This window comes from Pygocentrus nattereri, chromosome 1 (genome assembly GCF_015220715.1).
Source record: "Pygocentrus nattereri isolate fPygNat1 chromosome 1, fPygNat1.pri, whole genome shotgun sequence".
Lineage (NCBI taxonomy): Eukaryota > Metazoa > Chordata > Actinopteri > Characiformes > Serrasalmidae > Pygocentrus > Pygocentrus nattereri.
The window spans coordinates 20,441,796-20,457,796 of NC_051211.1; the positions used below are offsets into that span (position 1 = coordinate 20,441,796).

Genomic DNA, 16,001 nt, shown 5'->3' on the forward strand with positions numbered 1-16,001 from the left:
AATTACATAACCTCATGGGTTTTGAATGTACACCATATTACTACAGATGTTTTTCTTTGGAAACTTTTTTTAAAAGTCAACTATCCCTACACAGCACAAACAATGGTCTGTGGTTGGTTATTTTTCGTGTCATTCATACACGCCCCTCCCTATCAATGTTGGCAGCTCTTAGCCACCGGCTTGTGAGATGAGTAAATCCAAAATCCATACTACTCTAATGAATGTGCTCCTCATGGTGGTGTCCTATTTTTCATACGTTTATGGTAGCATGGAAATTTGGATGCAGCCTGAAGGTCACGGGACATGGATAGTTGTACAGCATACAAATTTTCCAAACCATTGTTTTTAATGAAGATACGTATACTGGCACCAAAACTTGGCATAGATGCATCCTCAATTCTCAGCTATTTTGAGACCCCAAAACGTGGACTGGAGCTTGTTTGTAACACTACCACCGTGCCGCAATCTACACAGAACAGCGATGTTCTAATCAGTTCTCCCGCTGCGATGCATATTTAGTAGTACAGCAGTATTCACATCTGCACTCTTGCTGCATTGCATTATATGTAGTACACCCATGTTCATATTGGAACTTATACTATGTACATTCGATACAGAATAAAAGAGGTCATATTCGCACTCCTGCTGTGATGCATACTACGTAGTATAGTAGTGCTGATATTTGCACTCTCACTGTGAAGTATTGTATGCAGTATAGCAGCACTCTGCTATGTAGCATGCCAGGTGTGCAGTGGCCTTTACGCTACAAACTGCTGCCCTAGTATTCAGATGAAAACAAGGCAAAAGCATGCAATGTTATTTTTTTTCCCCACAAAATCACACATTCTTTTTGAGCTTATTAAGTGTTGGATGCCAAAATGTAAATTGCATTTGTGTAGCTCAAATTCGTGACCAATAAAAAAAAAAAAGCCTTTAAAAATAGGCCTACAGAACGGACAAGACCCAGTGAGCCAAACATAAGACGTCGGCTTAAGCTGAACTTCGAAAAGACTGGACAAGACACAAGACTGCACACAAAACTCTGGATTCAGACATCAGGCATTGTTCAATGAACATGGAAGACAAAACCCAGTATCTGACATTAGTACAATAAAGTACTCGCTAGAACATCTGAAACAATCAGAATCACAAAGTAACATTACTAAGGCTTCATGAGAACTCCATCACAAGGCCGTTATCAGTCATAATGCTGTAATAATGCGTAATGCTTGGCGATAGTAAAGCAGCCCAAAAGGAGAACACTTGCTTTAGGCATACAAGAAATTATGCATGGACATAAACTTGAAAATTTTGAAGCCAATTTCCCACAAAGGTTGTTATGTGTGGACTTCGGCACCAACAAAAACTGCTGACGAAACCTGCGATGCAAGCTTTAACACCAACACCAGCCGTATGATGGAGGGATCAGCATGAGTAACCATCAATTTCAAACCTGTTAACCAAATCAAACATCATCACCATTGTCTTCAAGAGCACCAAAAATCCAGTCAAACTGAATACAAATAAACCCATATTGCAGGCCAATCACAGCAATACTCACCATTTTTTTTTTGTTCATAGCTTACAATATAGCGGGATGAATACACAAAGGAGTCAGCACTTTCATCCAGTACCGCTTGAGTTAATGCTATTTGTTAAGAGTCCAGCGGAAAGGTTGTATCGTTTGACTGATTCAGTTCATAGAGTATTGAACCATTATGAGCACCAGAGAAAGTTTACATCACAGCAGCCAGTTGTGGAATGAACCTGAAATGTGGTCTTAGAAACTTAAGTGAGTCACTGACTTTTGTGCAGTAAGAGTTTGTGTGTAAGAGCACAATGATGGAGGAGCCCCTTTTCCTGTAACATGTAAGGTGAAGTAATTCCCCATATGCATTGTCCAAGGTACCTGGTGGGGGAAAGCCTAGCTAAACTAGATGGGACATAAACTTTTTTTGGTAAAAAACGATCCATGCTTTGATCATGAAGTGAGCTCTTCATAGCAAATGGTGCAAGGTTGGAAAAGCTTCATTCAACAATAATAATGTAACAAAAAAACTGTTTTTGTCCAGATAAGAACATTAAGGGCCTGCATTTCCATCATGAGATCTTTTTCAGATTTCTCTATGAAAAGCCAGGCTTGAACACCCTCAGAGCGCACTGTGCGTAACGGAGCATGCTTTCATCACTCGTATATAATTACGTGAGCTGAAATTAGGTGAGTAAACAATGAGACCCAAAGATGGAGGCTGATGAAAGCATCCAAGCATTTCTCTAGGCTGATGAAAGCATCCAAGCCAAGCTTGCCTACTTGTATTGGAACACCGGGGAAAGTAATCAAAAGTGAAACAGAAGGAACGTGTGTGTTGATGCGTTTTTTTTATGCTGGAAAAGTGCATTCAACAACCAGAAACCCTCCCAATATGGCGCATCCTTCTGCTGTTCTATATAAGGGGAAGAGACCACCCAGTGGACCACCACCATTAACTAGAGGTACTGCTTGTTTAATGTTCACTTCGACTCACTGTTATTCATTATCTCACCTAATTAAATTACGTTTGAACACATGTAGTACACAACTGCGATGACCAATACTGGAAGTATTAATGTTGCATGCAGTAACCATCTCCTAAATAAAACAAAAATTTAAACGAGGAACATCACAGGTACTTGGTTCTTGTTTGGAGATGATTTGCATATTATGCTCCATACAGCAAAGCAATTTCAATCTGACTACCTCAAACACGCTTGACTACCAAGTGTAAATGCATATGGTTAAAATCTTATGAGCTTACAATCCACATACAAATTGAATTGGCCGGGTGTAAACAGAGTTTTAAAGTGGATTATTGATTTACTCTTTTTGTTTATGTGCGAAAGATCACACTGATCATTTACACCTGGTGTACACATGTGTCATGAGTATCAGGATTATATCCAGATTGACATAATCAACATAAAAATGCTAATGTAAACAAAATCATTTAAAACTGATTTAAATGAATCAGAGACGCAATTTAGCCAGATTACCCCTCTCTGACCCCCACACAGCACCAGTCTGGTTAACCTTTGTTTTTCATGGTTTGCTGTTCATTAGTGTGATAAGTACTACAGGAGGCCAATTATTCTAAACAGCTCACGTAACCACTGAATGTTGGTGTAAGAAAATGAACAGCGCAGTGCAAAATTACGATCATCTCTGTAACAGAACACAAACAAGGAGCGACACAACCAACTGGTTACTGTATACAAGCTTATTTGCATATTATGCGGCAGACAGCAACCTGGCTTCAATCTGACTACGAAATGAAATGTCACGCTACAATCTAGATATAATTCAGATGAAATGGCCGGGTGTTAACGGAGTCTAAAGAGCAACAGCCTGCAAAACTGTGATTTTGGAGGCGGCAATCAGAGTTTTAACAGAACATGAAAAAAACGGAACAAGACAGCCGATTGGTTGTTGTATGAGCTGATCACTCGCTATGCAGCAATGAGATTTCAATCTGAATAACAAGACATTTGACTGCTTAGTGTAAATGCATATGGCTGAAATGGCATCGTTGCATGAAATTACCAAATGTAAACCGGGGTCAGTGTTAAGAAAAATCTATAGCCTAGTACACATTTGATGTTTCCAACCCACATAATTAGCTGCAACAACACACTTCAGCTCACTTGTACAGCATTCAGTAAGGCTTGTCCAACCTTGCAACTAGCTGGTATGAAAGGACGCACTTCTGCGCAGAGCATGGATTCATCAACTGTCCATGAACCATTGAAACGTGATGAAAGTAGTGCCAGAAGTGAACTGAGAATGTTTTTGTTGGAAATATCTCTGAGAACTAACTTCTTATGAGGGCACTGTGTGCCAGTGTTTGACTAAAATAAAATTTATTAAAAAAAATTTTAAAAAAAAGGTTTGGAAAAGAACAGTAACTAAAAATCGTTAGTGGACGTCCATGCTTAAGGACTGAGTGTGCTCCCTGATTTATCTACTGCTGAGTTCATGTATCTGTACATGATAATACATATAAAAAGGCAACCAAACAACACGACAACCATCAAAAAGAAATCATATACATATATAAAAAAAAGCAAAATAACCACAATTTCAAATGTAACTGAACATTACTGAAACCATAAATTAAGCTACAGTCGTAACAACTCCTTCATCCATCCATCAAACCCTTCTTTCTGTCAGACAGAGAGAAGAAAGTGAGGATAGAGGAGAGGAGGACAAGCACCAGATTAAGCAGAGTGCGAATCTATATTAGTGTCTATAGAGGGCGAGGGTTTGGGGGGTGGGGTAGGAAATCAAACGCTTTGTGCCTCTCATCCTTTTCTCTCTACCTCCCTCTCTGCCTGTTTATGCATGTTTTCTTTTGTATTGTTCTGCTGAGAACATTCACTTTTTCTTCCTCTCCTGTGAACATCTTGGGCAGTACCTATAAAGGACAACAAAAAGGAAGGCATGTTAAAACAGGGCATATGATCAGGAGAGCATAAGCAGCTAAATTAAGGCTATCACTAACATTTCTATAAGTAATCGAGAAATGTTCTGATTTTTTTCAGCAATTGAGTAATCTGCGATTTTTAAAAAAGCCATGACATACATAACATACCATGAACTATCTTTATGTAGATTCCAAAATACAAGAAAAAGATCAACTAAGGAGACATTAAAGACTTAAAAGAGGCACCAGTGACAATTAAAAGTGTAACTTACTACATGAGCAGTAAAAATGTTTAGTTACTGCCTACAGCAGTTCTGCAGTACTCTCTAGAGCGCGATTTTCCAGTTTAAAGACTAGGACAACCCCCTTTTGATGTGCTTTTAAAGTTTTGGGGTCTTGAAGGTAGAAAGACCTTATGAAAAATAAAAGGGCTTTGTGATACATACTTTAGAGAGCGCTGTTTGATTTCTTTATTTTTTTGTGCTGATAACGTTACTGCTAAGAAACCAAATATGTTTATATATTTTAGCTTCGATATCAATGGCTGTGCTAGCAGACAGGATTTCTACAACACTGTATGCAAGATGTATCTGAATAATGTACACTGGGTATTGTGATGAGAGAACACTGATGGACGAAAACACAAACAGGACACTTTCACAGTGCTTTTTACATGACAACACATTAAAAGCTAATTAAATGACACTTGTGGAATCAGTTGGTCTTAGCCTTCAAACATTACATCAGGTGATCTCCTGCTTCATTGAAGTAAAAACATGCAGCCACGCTGTCCCTTTGATAAGACTAGACAGTCCTCACAAAACAATGTGTGGTAAACATGTACATAAAAGCACATAAAAAAACCCAAGAGAACTGAAAACACATCATCATGGAAAGTGATGACTGCCTGTCATAAAGAAGTTAACAGGGTTAATCAAGTTTTTTTTTTTTAATCAAGTAATCTCTGCACTTCTTTTCAGTTTGAAGCCTTCCTTCATAGGCTTTAAAGTGACCTACAGTTTCAAGGACACAGGACACATGGCCACTCACCATTTTCCCCTGGGCTTGGTGGTCAGCCCCACACAGGCAAAGTGAAACCACTCGATGGAGCACTATGAAGACAGAGACAGACACACACACAGAATCCATCAACTAATGAATCATAATCATGACAATGACACTAGTTACAAAAACCTTTTTCCATAAACAAGTCACACAAGGTCACAGGAATTACAAATAAGAAAAAAGGAAACAATAAAGATTTTTTTGGTTTGCATGATGCACTGACCGTTATAAATCAGCTTTCAGAAAAAAAAAACTGAAGCACTAGACATGCGCCAGTATACAGGTGTGTGTACATATGCACACATATACACAATCACAATACCTATACTTACACTTATATAAATGTATTAAAACATATTTGAAAGATAAAGTCTAGATAATTTTGCTCATATTGAATCATCAAACTATTGGCAGTTCAGACTTGAGAGCACAGGAACCTCATCATGAACACACTGTACAAAGTATTATATACTAGTGGTTACTTTATTACTTAATCAGTTGCATATGTTTATCAAGGAACACCCTCAATGAAAATACTAACTGCTAAAATATGAGATTCTCCCTTAAATGCTTTATCTACACAAAGACTGTGGCAGACATTAGAGTAGCCCTGCTCCTGCTGTGCTGAGGCTGTTGCAACTGTGTACAAGCTTTGCTCAGTGGAGGAACTGCACCACATGATCAGACAGATTAAGATTAAGATTAAGAGACCCTTATTAGTCCCACAACGGGGAAATTCCACCTCCGCATTTAACCCATCCGTGAAGTGAAACACCACATACACTCTAGTGAGCACACACACACACTAGGGGGCAGTGAGCACACTTGCCCGGAGCGGTGCGCAGCCCAATCCGCAGCACCCGGGGAGCAGTTGGGGGTTAGGTGTCTTGCTCAAGGACACCTCAGACATGTGCTGTTAGCTCTCTCAGATAAATGTTCCAAAAATCATAGCAGCTGCTATGCATAATGCAAAGTGATTGACAGCGGCATCTTCCAGACAAAGTAAACAACCAAGCACCAGTGCAAGTGGTTAGCAGCAATGGCAATCTGTGGTTCAGACTTGTACACTCTTCTCTGTCATCCTCTCAGTAAAAAGTGTAAAACAGAACAAGCTGTCTGATGGTTATTTTACCGAACTATTAACGCTTACAGTTAACATTCGAGAACTCAAGCTTCCATCTTGTGACAAACACATTGTGTATGAAAATCACTTAGCAGCACTAATGTCTGGGGGTGCAACGATTATTTGACTTAGGCGACTAAAATCGACGACCAAATTAGTTAGCAACTAATTTAGTAGTTGATTAGTTGATGACATTGCGCGTCCATCTTGCGCTCGCTAGGAATGATAAGATACTCCTCGTCCCAAATCGCGTACTAGCTCATTAAATAGTGTGAAAAATGGCGCATATACCATTAGAAGTGCACTCGTTAGTGTAGTATGCGAAGTGCAGAGTGTGTGGGTTGGACACCGTGATAGTCGTTCTGTTGATCTAGTTAGCTGCTGTTAATGTTAAATTCTGTCTTACATCACGTTATGAGCTGTAACAATTTCCTGTTCAAAATGTTGCTCTATGGAATCATTAATGGAGCAAATAAATATTCACAGCGACCTTGTTTACTTTCCAGGTAACGTTTACACTTTTAAATACCGCACCGTCACCTTAATGCCGAGGTCGCCGTTGCGGTCAAACTTGGCAAACACAGGAGTGCGTTTACAAACAGTTTTCTACTCTCCGTAAATGTTTGGCTCCACTCGCTAACAGTTTAAAGAAGTAGTCCATGAACACGTGGGCTAGCTGGACAAATAGTTACCACTGAAATGAAGTGTTTACACAAAGTCATTCAAATTGAACTGTTTATAGAGCAGTTTGCCGCAAACATTTGCCACTCTCCCATCTGCTATCTACTGTTGTGGTGTGAATGATAACCAGCACACTCTTGATGGCTGCGCAGTGAGGACTATGGAGTCATATGAAGAAATGCACGGATGCGAAGAACATTGAAAGCCCAGACAGAGAACTGCCTTGTAGCTGCATGGATTTTCAAAGTAAACGATTATTTATTTCAGCAATCGACAGATTATTCGACTATGAAATTAGTCGTTTGTTGATGCCCTACTAATGTTATACCAGAATCTCCAGACAGATATAGAAAGCTCCAATTATAAATCAGCATGATCGTGTTTGAGGAGGTTGCCACACCTCTACAGTACAATTGCGGGGGAAACAATGTGAGCTTTGGGTCTAATCCCATTTATTATTTTTGGGGATGGTTATTTATTATTGCCACCCCTAATTCTTCGGTGATATGAAGCTGTGGTCAGCAATTCGTTTCTTGTTCAAATTTTCCCATTCCACCTTAAATGGTCTCTTTAGCTGCTTGCGCAGCCATTTTGCCGTTTTTTCTCATATCACTCCGGTAGCTGGTCATTTTCTTTTCTACAGTTAAGGTGGACTACTAGCTATCAAGCTTTAGTAATTGAAGTGCTCAAAGTCGAATAGAACAGGTGGCTAAAGCAAGTAGGATGCAGTGTCTAGCTATGTTACACAACATGGTGTAACAAACCTTCATAACAAGCACTGCTAATAATCTGATAAGCTAAAATACCACACTTGGTGGGAGTTCTAACTGGAACTCAGCAGGAGAGCAGTCACTCTATGTGACGCTGAGAAACGTGAGCAGCTGACGTATACATATTGCTAATCCTGATTGGTACTTTGGCAGATCTGTTGTCACCTGTGCCAAACTGAGTCCCAACCAACTCAAACTGAACTGAAGAAAACAGCACAAAAATAATTTCAACAAACAAAAGAACATGCTTTCTCGGTTAAAGCTAAACAGTTAAAGAAAATCATGAAAATGAGCAGACAAGCGTTTTCAGAAATGAAGGTAACCATAAAAACCAAAAAGATACGCTTACTTCTACTTATGCACAAATTTACATGTGGCAGAAACCAGAAAAGAAAAAAAAAAAGAGCAGAAGGCATTACGATTTCTTCCCAAAAGAAAGGGCTGATTATAATTTCGTAAACAAACAGTCAAACAGTCGTGGGCTGGAGGTTAGGGAACTGGCCCTGTAACCGTAAGGTTGCCGGTTCAATCCCCAGGGCCGACAGTCCATGACTGAGGTGTCCTTGAGCAAGACACCTAACCCCCAATTGCTCCCCGGGCGCCATGGATAGGGCTGCCCACCACTCTGGGCAAGTGTGCTCACTGCCCCCTAGTGTGTGTATTCACTAGTGTGTATGTGGTGTTTTACTTCACAGATGGGTTAATTTCCCCATTTGTGGGATTAAAAAAGTATAACTTAACTTAAACACAACAGCCAGGATTATGTGCAAGATCTTACATTGACGTGAATGTAATTACTTTGAAAATCCATGTAGCTACAATGCAGTTCTCTGCCTGGGCTTTCAATGTGACCAAGCTAAAACGAAAGTACATCAGTGCATTTCTTCATATGCCTCTATAGTCCTCACTACACAGCCATCAAGAGTGCGCCTGTTATCACTCACACCACAACACCACTACAGCCCAGTCGCATGCCTTTACTTATCTCTGAGTAGAACTGTCCTGAACATGAAAATTTAAGCTGATGATTGCCATATAAAAATTGTAATTCAATTTATTGTCTTTATACAATTAAGTAAATGCCTAAAAAAGCCAGATCTTGCAGATCCTTATTAGCTCCCAACAAATATTACTTACTGCTGCACTCTAAATGTAGTAGAACACTTAACATCCAGAAATCAGATATTTTGTTGGGTTTTTATTTAAGAAAACAACATATTGTCTCCATGATGTGTCTAAAAAAATGTTTCCTGACTGTACTTGCCCAAAAGATGAAACACGCCTGGTTAACTATCAGTTTTCATGTGAACATATGATTGTGAAAGCTAACAATTACATAGAAAACTCAAGATCAGCTCACAATTTCTGCTGTCAGTGCAAATAACTGCAATCAGGCAATAATGTAATATCTGTGACCGGCCATAATCACTACCTGAGAAAAAACTACATATGAAAAGTTATTTATTTAAATAAATAAATAAATAAATAAAAAAGATTAACTCACATCGGTGTTGTCACAGCCGATCATCTCTCCATAAGAGACCTGGTGGCACAGGCAGTAAGTTGGTTCATTAGGGTCCACTGGCATGTCCAACACGTCTGATGGGTGAACGTTCCCGAAGTTCACAGCTGGAGAGGAGAACTCAGCTCTGCAGAAGAAGAAGAAAAAAAGAAAAAAAAACACAAGAATAAAGACTGAATGAAGAATGAATATGAACTATGATAAAAGTACACATCACAATGTACATACAAATGACATGTTAATATCTATCGTATGGAAACAGCCCAGCTGAAAATCAAATATGCTTGCATGCATTGAAATATATGCCCGACATACTACGGACACCAGCTCTCTTCTCAATCTCCCTTTGCTCGTATGTTTGTATGCGACTATGTCTGTGCTCAGTCAGTCATACAAAGGCAGTGCATCTACATTCTTATCCTAAAGCTGCTGCACAAACAAATCATTGGCAAAGGTTAATATAGTCTGGTTTGAAAACAAAGGCATTTGTTGTGTGTGTGTGTGTGTGTGTGTGTGTGTGTGTGTGTGTGTCTGCTCCTCACGTCTGCATTAACTTGACTTTCTTCTGGCCACTCTTAGGACTGCAGTCATCGTCTGAGTTCTTGACCTTTGACCTGGTGCGAGATACCTTCTTCTCCTTAGGTCCCCGTAGGTCACCTAGAACATGGACAGATAAATAATAAAAATAAAAAATTGACTGCGCACTGAACTAAAAACCCTCAATCACAAAAAAAGTATTATGCCTAGCTTACAGAGCATCTGCATGGTACAACAGACATTAGGCTGACTTACATGCCTCAAAAAAAACACCAGAATATTTAGATTTCATCTCCATCTGCTGCACTGTAGCATACAGTCAACTACCACACACAGTTTTGACACATTTTCCTGTACGTTAACCTCTTATTCTCCAGTGTATATTCTGGTTTGTCCATCTGAATTTACATGACAAAACCGTAAGACAAATTAACTGCATGAAATAAATGTACATTTTTTTTAGGGTTTTATTTTTTTGGTAAAAGTTCTCAAATTAACAGAACATGCGTTTTATGATCACACATATTGCTACATGCTTACAATTTACTGAAACCCAAACATTTGAGATGCTCTTTGTATTACTTTATAAAAAATATTTTTTTCAAGTAAATCACTGAAGAGACACCATCTGTTTATAGTTTTATAGTTTATAGCCCAGATTTGTTGAAAAATGTGTAGATAAAAAAGTTCAGCTTCTTCTATAATAAGGGATTAAAATTGCATTGCCCATCTATTTGGCTGGAAGGAAGACAGTTACAGCCTCATATGGACACCCACTTTTTGAATGTAGCTTATGAGAGTTATGGAGAACATAAAGTGTGTTTTGGAACCACAGGCTGTCTCAAGGCGTTGAAGAGGTTTTAAAGATAATATAGAAACCAATGGATTCAAAACATACTACAAGCCAATAGGCAGATGCTTCAGGCAATATGATGAAAATTTATCTTCATCAAGATTTATTAGTAATAAGTTAATTCATAAAAAAAACTATTGTGAGGCACTATATGCTTTTCTGAGCATCTCATGGATATCATCAGTAATTAAAGACAACTGAACAGCTGCATGTGTCAACCAAGAGAGAGCAAATATAGTCCTGTTTATTTGGTTTTACTGCAGAGAAGTATGTAAAATATTGTATTAACATTACTCTGAGTTTTTGATAACTGGTTTTTGTATGCGTCACAATATCATGATATACATCTTGTATCGTGGTATGATTTTTGCCATTCCACCCAACCTTCCTTCACGCCTTATGTTTGTCTAAATTATTCTGTGTGGCGAGGGAGCGTTTATAAGGAAGTGGCATATTGGGATTAGACTGAAAAATACTGAAGAATTCCTTTAAGACTGACACTTACTCTTGTTTCCCTTGCTGGAGGTAGAGTCATAGTCTGTGCTTTCTATCTGTTTCTCCTTTAGGTCAGCCTCAAAGCGGGCCAGATCTGTGTCCAGCCTCCGGATGTGTTTATCCACCTTAAAAACAAAAGTAAACATAAACAAAAACATGCGTTTTGCCGTCTAATATTTCAAAAACATTCATAATCAGTCCATTTCCAAACTTTTTGCTCAAACTGTGGAACAGATATTAAAGCAAATGTTACCAATATTAAGTAAGAGTGCTAGCATAACATTTAAAGGAAGTTTCAGTGCTTTGTCAGTGATGTGTTTCCCAAATCCGGTCACTGAGGCCCACTGACTGCACATTTATGCTTATTAATGCTATCCCTGCTTTAATACAGCCACTCCATCTCAATAAGGGGCTGTTAATAGGTTGATTAGTGGGATGAGGTGTTTTGGAATCGGAGCAAAAAAAAAAAAAAAAAGCTGCATTCCAAAAGTTTCGCTGAATCGGAGGAAGATGGATCCTTGGCACAACTTGCTTCCTTCAAGTCCTCCTCAGAAGTTCCTACTTAAGGCTTCCAAGTTTATAAGTCTGACCCGATTTGTGCTCAAGAGGTTTTTAGCTGGAGACAAAATGGACATGTTAGGAATACTGCTTTTTGTTTTCTTCTGGTTTTCATTGAAGAGAGTGTATTTATTTGGTTACCGCAAGAAATGAAGAGCAGGGAATGCTTGAGAGATGAGGAATATTTTTACAGTTAGTTTCACAAAGAATGAAATGTTGAATCTAAAACAATCCCTTGGTATCAGGTAATCATGAGAGAGCGTCTCAGAATGATGAAAAGGCCCCCAAACAGGAGCACAGCAATTCACGTAAGAGTGAAATAACTGCTTGAACGTTTGCTTTAGGTGGGGAGAATGGGCTTCCACTCTCACATGTCCATGATCCACATTTGCACTGCGATACGACGATTCACTGTGACACGCTTACAGTGAAGTGGGACTCACCATCTCATACGTCTGCATGGCCAGCTGCACCTTGTCATCTCCAAACTCTTTGCACTTCCCGTAGGACTGCTGGATCTGCCTGAGCAGAGACAGCTTCTGCTCGGAGGACAGCGTGCGCGCGTTGGCTGTGTACTCACGAGCCAGAGAGTCTATCTGCCCTTTCAGATCTGGACGGAGGAAAAGATAAGATAAGATAATCCTTTATTAGTCCCACAGCGGGGGAAATTCACAGTATTACAGCAGCAGCAGAGTAACAGGAGTAAGGCACTCAGTAATAGAAACGGAAAACAGTATAAACACTATAAACACGATAAATAATAAAAAATGAAAGTTAAATCTCTAGACTATTTACAACTAAATAAGAATAAGAAGAAAAGACAAACATATGGTACTTAAAGTAATGACACCATCCCAGACACGAATATCTGCTCGGTAATAAACCCAGTTTTACCCTCAGTCCGCTGGTCCAAATCTCGCATGAGCTGGAAATTTCTCTGCAGCTCAAAGGGGAGATTCTCTATGCCTGTGGAGAGAAGAAAGAGACCCCTGTGTGTGAATAAAGGACCACATTCACGTTGTACACGCACTTACGGCTTAAGTTCTCCGGGCACGTTAATCTGTGTACTGTGTGCGAATTTCCAGGCGAGAGTCCGTATTTGACACAGGCGGCTAGCGGAGCATGCTAAAAACATTAGCTAGCTAGCGTTAGCTATTTCGCTAACATGAGAAACTCTCTAGGCTTAATTGGGCTTCCTATTCGCCAGCTTCGTATTCCAATATTCCCGTTCCACCTTGAATGCTGCAGCAGTTGTTAGAACACATGAGTGGCCAGGACCGAACCGCTGCACCATCTGCGGCCGAACGGGAAACCTGGGCTGAGAGCGGGCTCTGAGCGCCGGTCTGTCCGGCGCCGAGCGACGCAGCCAGCTCGCTAAGCTAAAGCACGTTAAATCGTCCGGCACTGTAATGAAACGCGCAGATTAACGTTAGAATTCATGCGGAACGTTTCAGAACGATAACGTGTGTTCCCTCAGCATTCCCGCTAGCACTGGGAATGCTGCTCAGCTAGCTGGGAAGCTAACAGGGTTTCATGACCTGGCAGGCTGAGCAGAGCTTCCAGCAGCGCTGCTGTTATTATCATCTCTCAGCCTCCTGATTAGTCTGGAGGATCGGCGCAGGGAAGTCGAACTGCACGCAGACGTTGTTAAACACTGGGGTTAAAATCTCCGCATTAAAATAAAGACAATAGCCTCACTGTCCAGGTAGTGCTCCAGGTACATTCCAGCCGCCATCTTGAAGGACACAACCCGAAGCTGGTTCCGATGGTGGCGGAAGTCGCGCTCGGGCCGACGGCGCCTATTCAGGCAGCCCGACCACTTCCCATTGCTCCCGCAGTATCAAACAACAGACGGCAGAGGGCGAGCGAGTCCGAAATGAATGGGGGGAATGGAGCTAAAAAGCTAAAAACAGTTAAAACAATTTCTAGCCACTTGTCCACAACTTTTCTTTTATTTGGAAAGTAGAAGGAAGATAGAAGAAGGAAAATAAAACCTCTCAGCATATTTTCATTTTTCCATAGCAGATGGGTTTTTGGCAGTAGGGTGCTAGCATTGGTTAGCATCACTGCTACTGAGTGCTGATTGGTGAGCATCACTGCTACTGAGTGCTGACTGGTTAGCATCACTGCTACTGAATGTTGATTGGTTAGCATCACTGTTACTGAGTGCTGATTGGTTAGCATCACTGCTACTGAATGTTGATTGGTTAGCATCACTGTTATTGAGTGCTGATTGGTTAGCATCACTGCTACTGAGTGCTGATTGGTTAGCATCACTGCTACTGAGTGCTGATTGGTGAGCATCACTGCTACTGAGTGCTGATTGGTTAGCATCACTGTTATTGAGTGCTGATTGGTTAGCATCACTGTTATTGAGTGCTGATTGGTTAGCATCACTGCTACTGAGTGCTGATTGGTTAGCATCACTGTTATTGAGTGCTGATTGGTTAGCATCACTGCTACTGAGTGCTGATTGGTTAGCATCACTGTTGTTGAGTGCTGATTGGTTAGCAAGCAGAGCAGCTTGCTGCCTGAGTGATTCACGTACATGAGGTGCCCTTATAAAGTCCTATGTTTAGATTTCAAAAGTGCTCAAAAAATAACAGCAGTGTTAAAATTTTTAGTGCTGTTCTGTGTTTAGGCAGTGAATGCATTTTTTCTCTATAAAACATGTTTAAGCATTTACAAACTTTGTTTTGCTAATATTCTGCATATTAAATCTGTTAATTAATAATTATTAAATCCTTTGAGAGACTGGTGCTGTCTCATCTGAAGAACATCACAGATCCTCTGCTAGACCCCCTGCAATTTGCATACTGGGCAAACAGGTCGGTGAACGACGCTGTAAACATGGGACTCCAGCTTATTCTTCAACAGCTTGAACACTCAGGAACGTATGCAAGAATTTTGTTCTTGGACTTCAGCTCAGCCTTTAATACAGTCACCCCAGGACAGCTACACAACAAACTACTCCAACTCAGCGTGCCAAGCCCCACCTGCCAGTGGATCACCAATTTCCTCACTGGCAGAGAGCAGCAGGTGAGGTTGGGAAAGTAGATAGGTGGTTGATCAGGTGGACCTCTGGAGCAGCCACAATAACCTGGTGCTGAACACAGCGAAAACAGTGGAGATGACAGTGGCCTTCAGGAAGAGCCCTCCAGCCCTGCCAGCACCCACCATCCTAGACAGAACTGTGGTGGCAGTGGAGTCTTGCAAATTCCTGGGCACAACAATTACCAGAGACCTGAAGTGGGACAGCAACATCAGCTCCATCATCAAGAGAGCCCAGCAAAGGATGTACTTCCTGCATCAGCTGAGGAAGTTCAACCTGCCCCAGGAGCTGATGGTGCAGTTCTAGACAGCCATCATAGAGTCTGTCGTCACATCCATCACAGTGTGGGGCAGCTCAGCCACCAAGCATGACCTCCACAGACTGCAGCGCATCATCAGATCTGCAGAGAGGACTGTGTAGGCGCCCAGCATGGTGCTGAATAGAGATTTTGTACTCCTGTAGCACCATGATCCACCTTGCTACCTGACCCTCTGCCTCTTTAAACAGCATACGTCAAGTCAGTGAGGTGTGATTATTGCACAAGAGAACACCATACTATATGTAGGCTGAAACTACCACAGCCCTGCCACAAAAACCAATAGTTCACAGTGCTCTTGCTAGCTCAGCTCCCAGTTGTAATGTGCAATAATCCACCCAATACCCCCTGTACGTCTGAGAGAACTGTGCCAATGCCCTTGTTGCTGTCATTTGTCACTAGTGTGAATGCCAGTACCAGTGCCTTGCCCAGATAGGCACAAAGGGCATTAGATGGAACTTTCTTTGCCCCAGTGGAAAACAGACCCTTTTTTGTAAGCCAGTGTAGCGGTGCTGCAATATCAGTGAACCTATGCACAAAGGACCAGTAGTACAAAGCCACATCTGACCAAC

At 40.8% G+C, this 16,001-nt stretch overlaps 1 protein-coding gene across 2 annotated transcripts; it reads right to left on the reverse strand.

The window, feature by feature from the left end:
- Window positions 1–1,041: 1,041 nt before the first annotated feature.
- ing4 (inhibitor of growth family, member 4) lies at window positions 1,042–13,887 on the reverse strand. Of its 2 annotated transcripts, none has more exons than XM_017685894.2 (8): window positions 13,760–13,887; window positions 12,956–13,027; window positions 12,505–12,671; window positions 11,514–11,628; window positions 10,161–10,275; window positions 9,601–9,745; window positions 5,508–5,569; window positions 1,042–4,448 (listed from the first exon to the last, which is right to left on the reverse strand). In XM_017685894.2, the coding sequence occupies exons 1-8, from the start codon at window positions 13,794–13,796 to the stop codon at window positions 4,409–4,411; spliced, it is 753 nt and encodes a 250-aa protein (XP_017541383.1). In that variant the 5' UTR covers window positions 13,797–13,887; the 3' UTR covers window positions 1,042–4,408. The 2 variants fall into 2 exon arrangements, with proteins under 2 accessions (XP_017541383.1, XP_017541382.1); XM_017685893.2 differs by lacking the exon at window positions 13,760–13,887 and adding an exon at window positions 13,600–13,739.
- Window positions 13,888–16,001: the final 2,114 nt, after the last annotated feature.

Coding starts and splice junctions, on each gene's coding strand:
- ing4 (XM_017685893.2), bottom strand. CDS start 13,645: ATGATAATAACAGCAGCGCTGCTGGAAGCTCTGCTCAGCCTGCCAG. Junction 13,028..13,599: donor AGCTCTGCTCAGCCTGCCAG/GTCATGAAACCC, acceptor TTCTCTCCACAG/GCATAGAGAATCTCCCCTTT. Junction 12,672..12,955: donor TTTGGACCAGCGGACTGAGG/GTAAAACTGGGT, acceptor TCCTCCGTCCAG/ATCTGAAAGGGCAGATAGAC.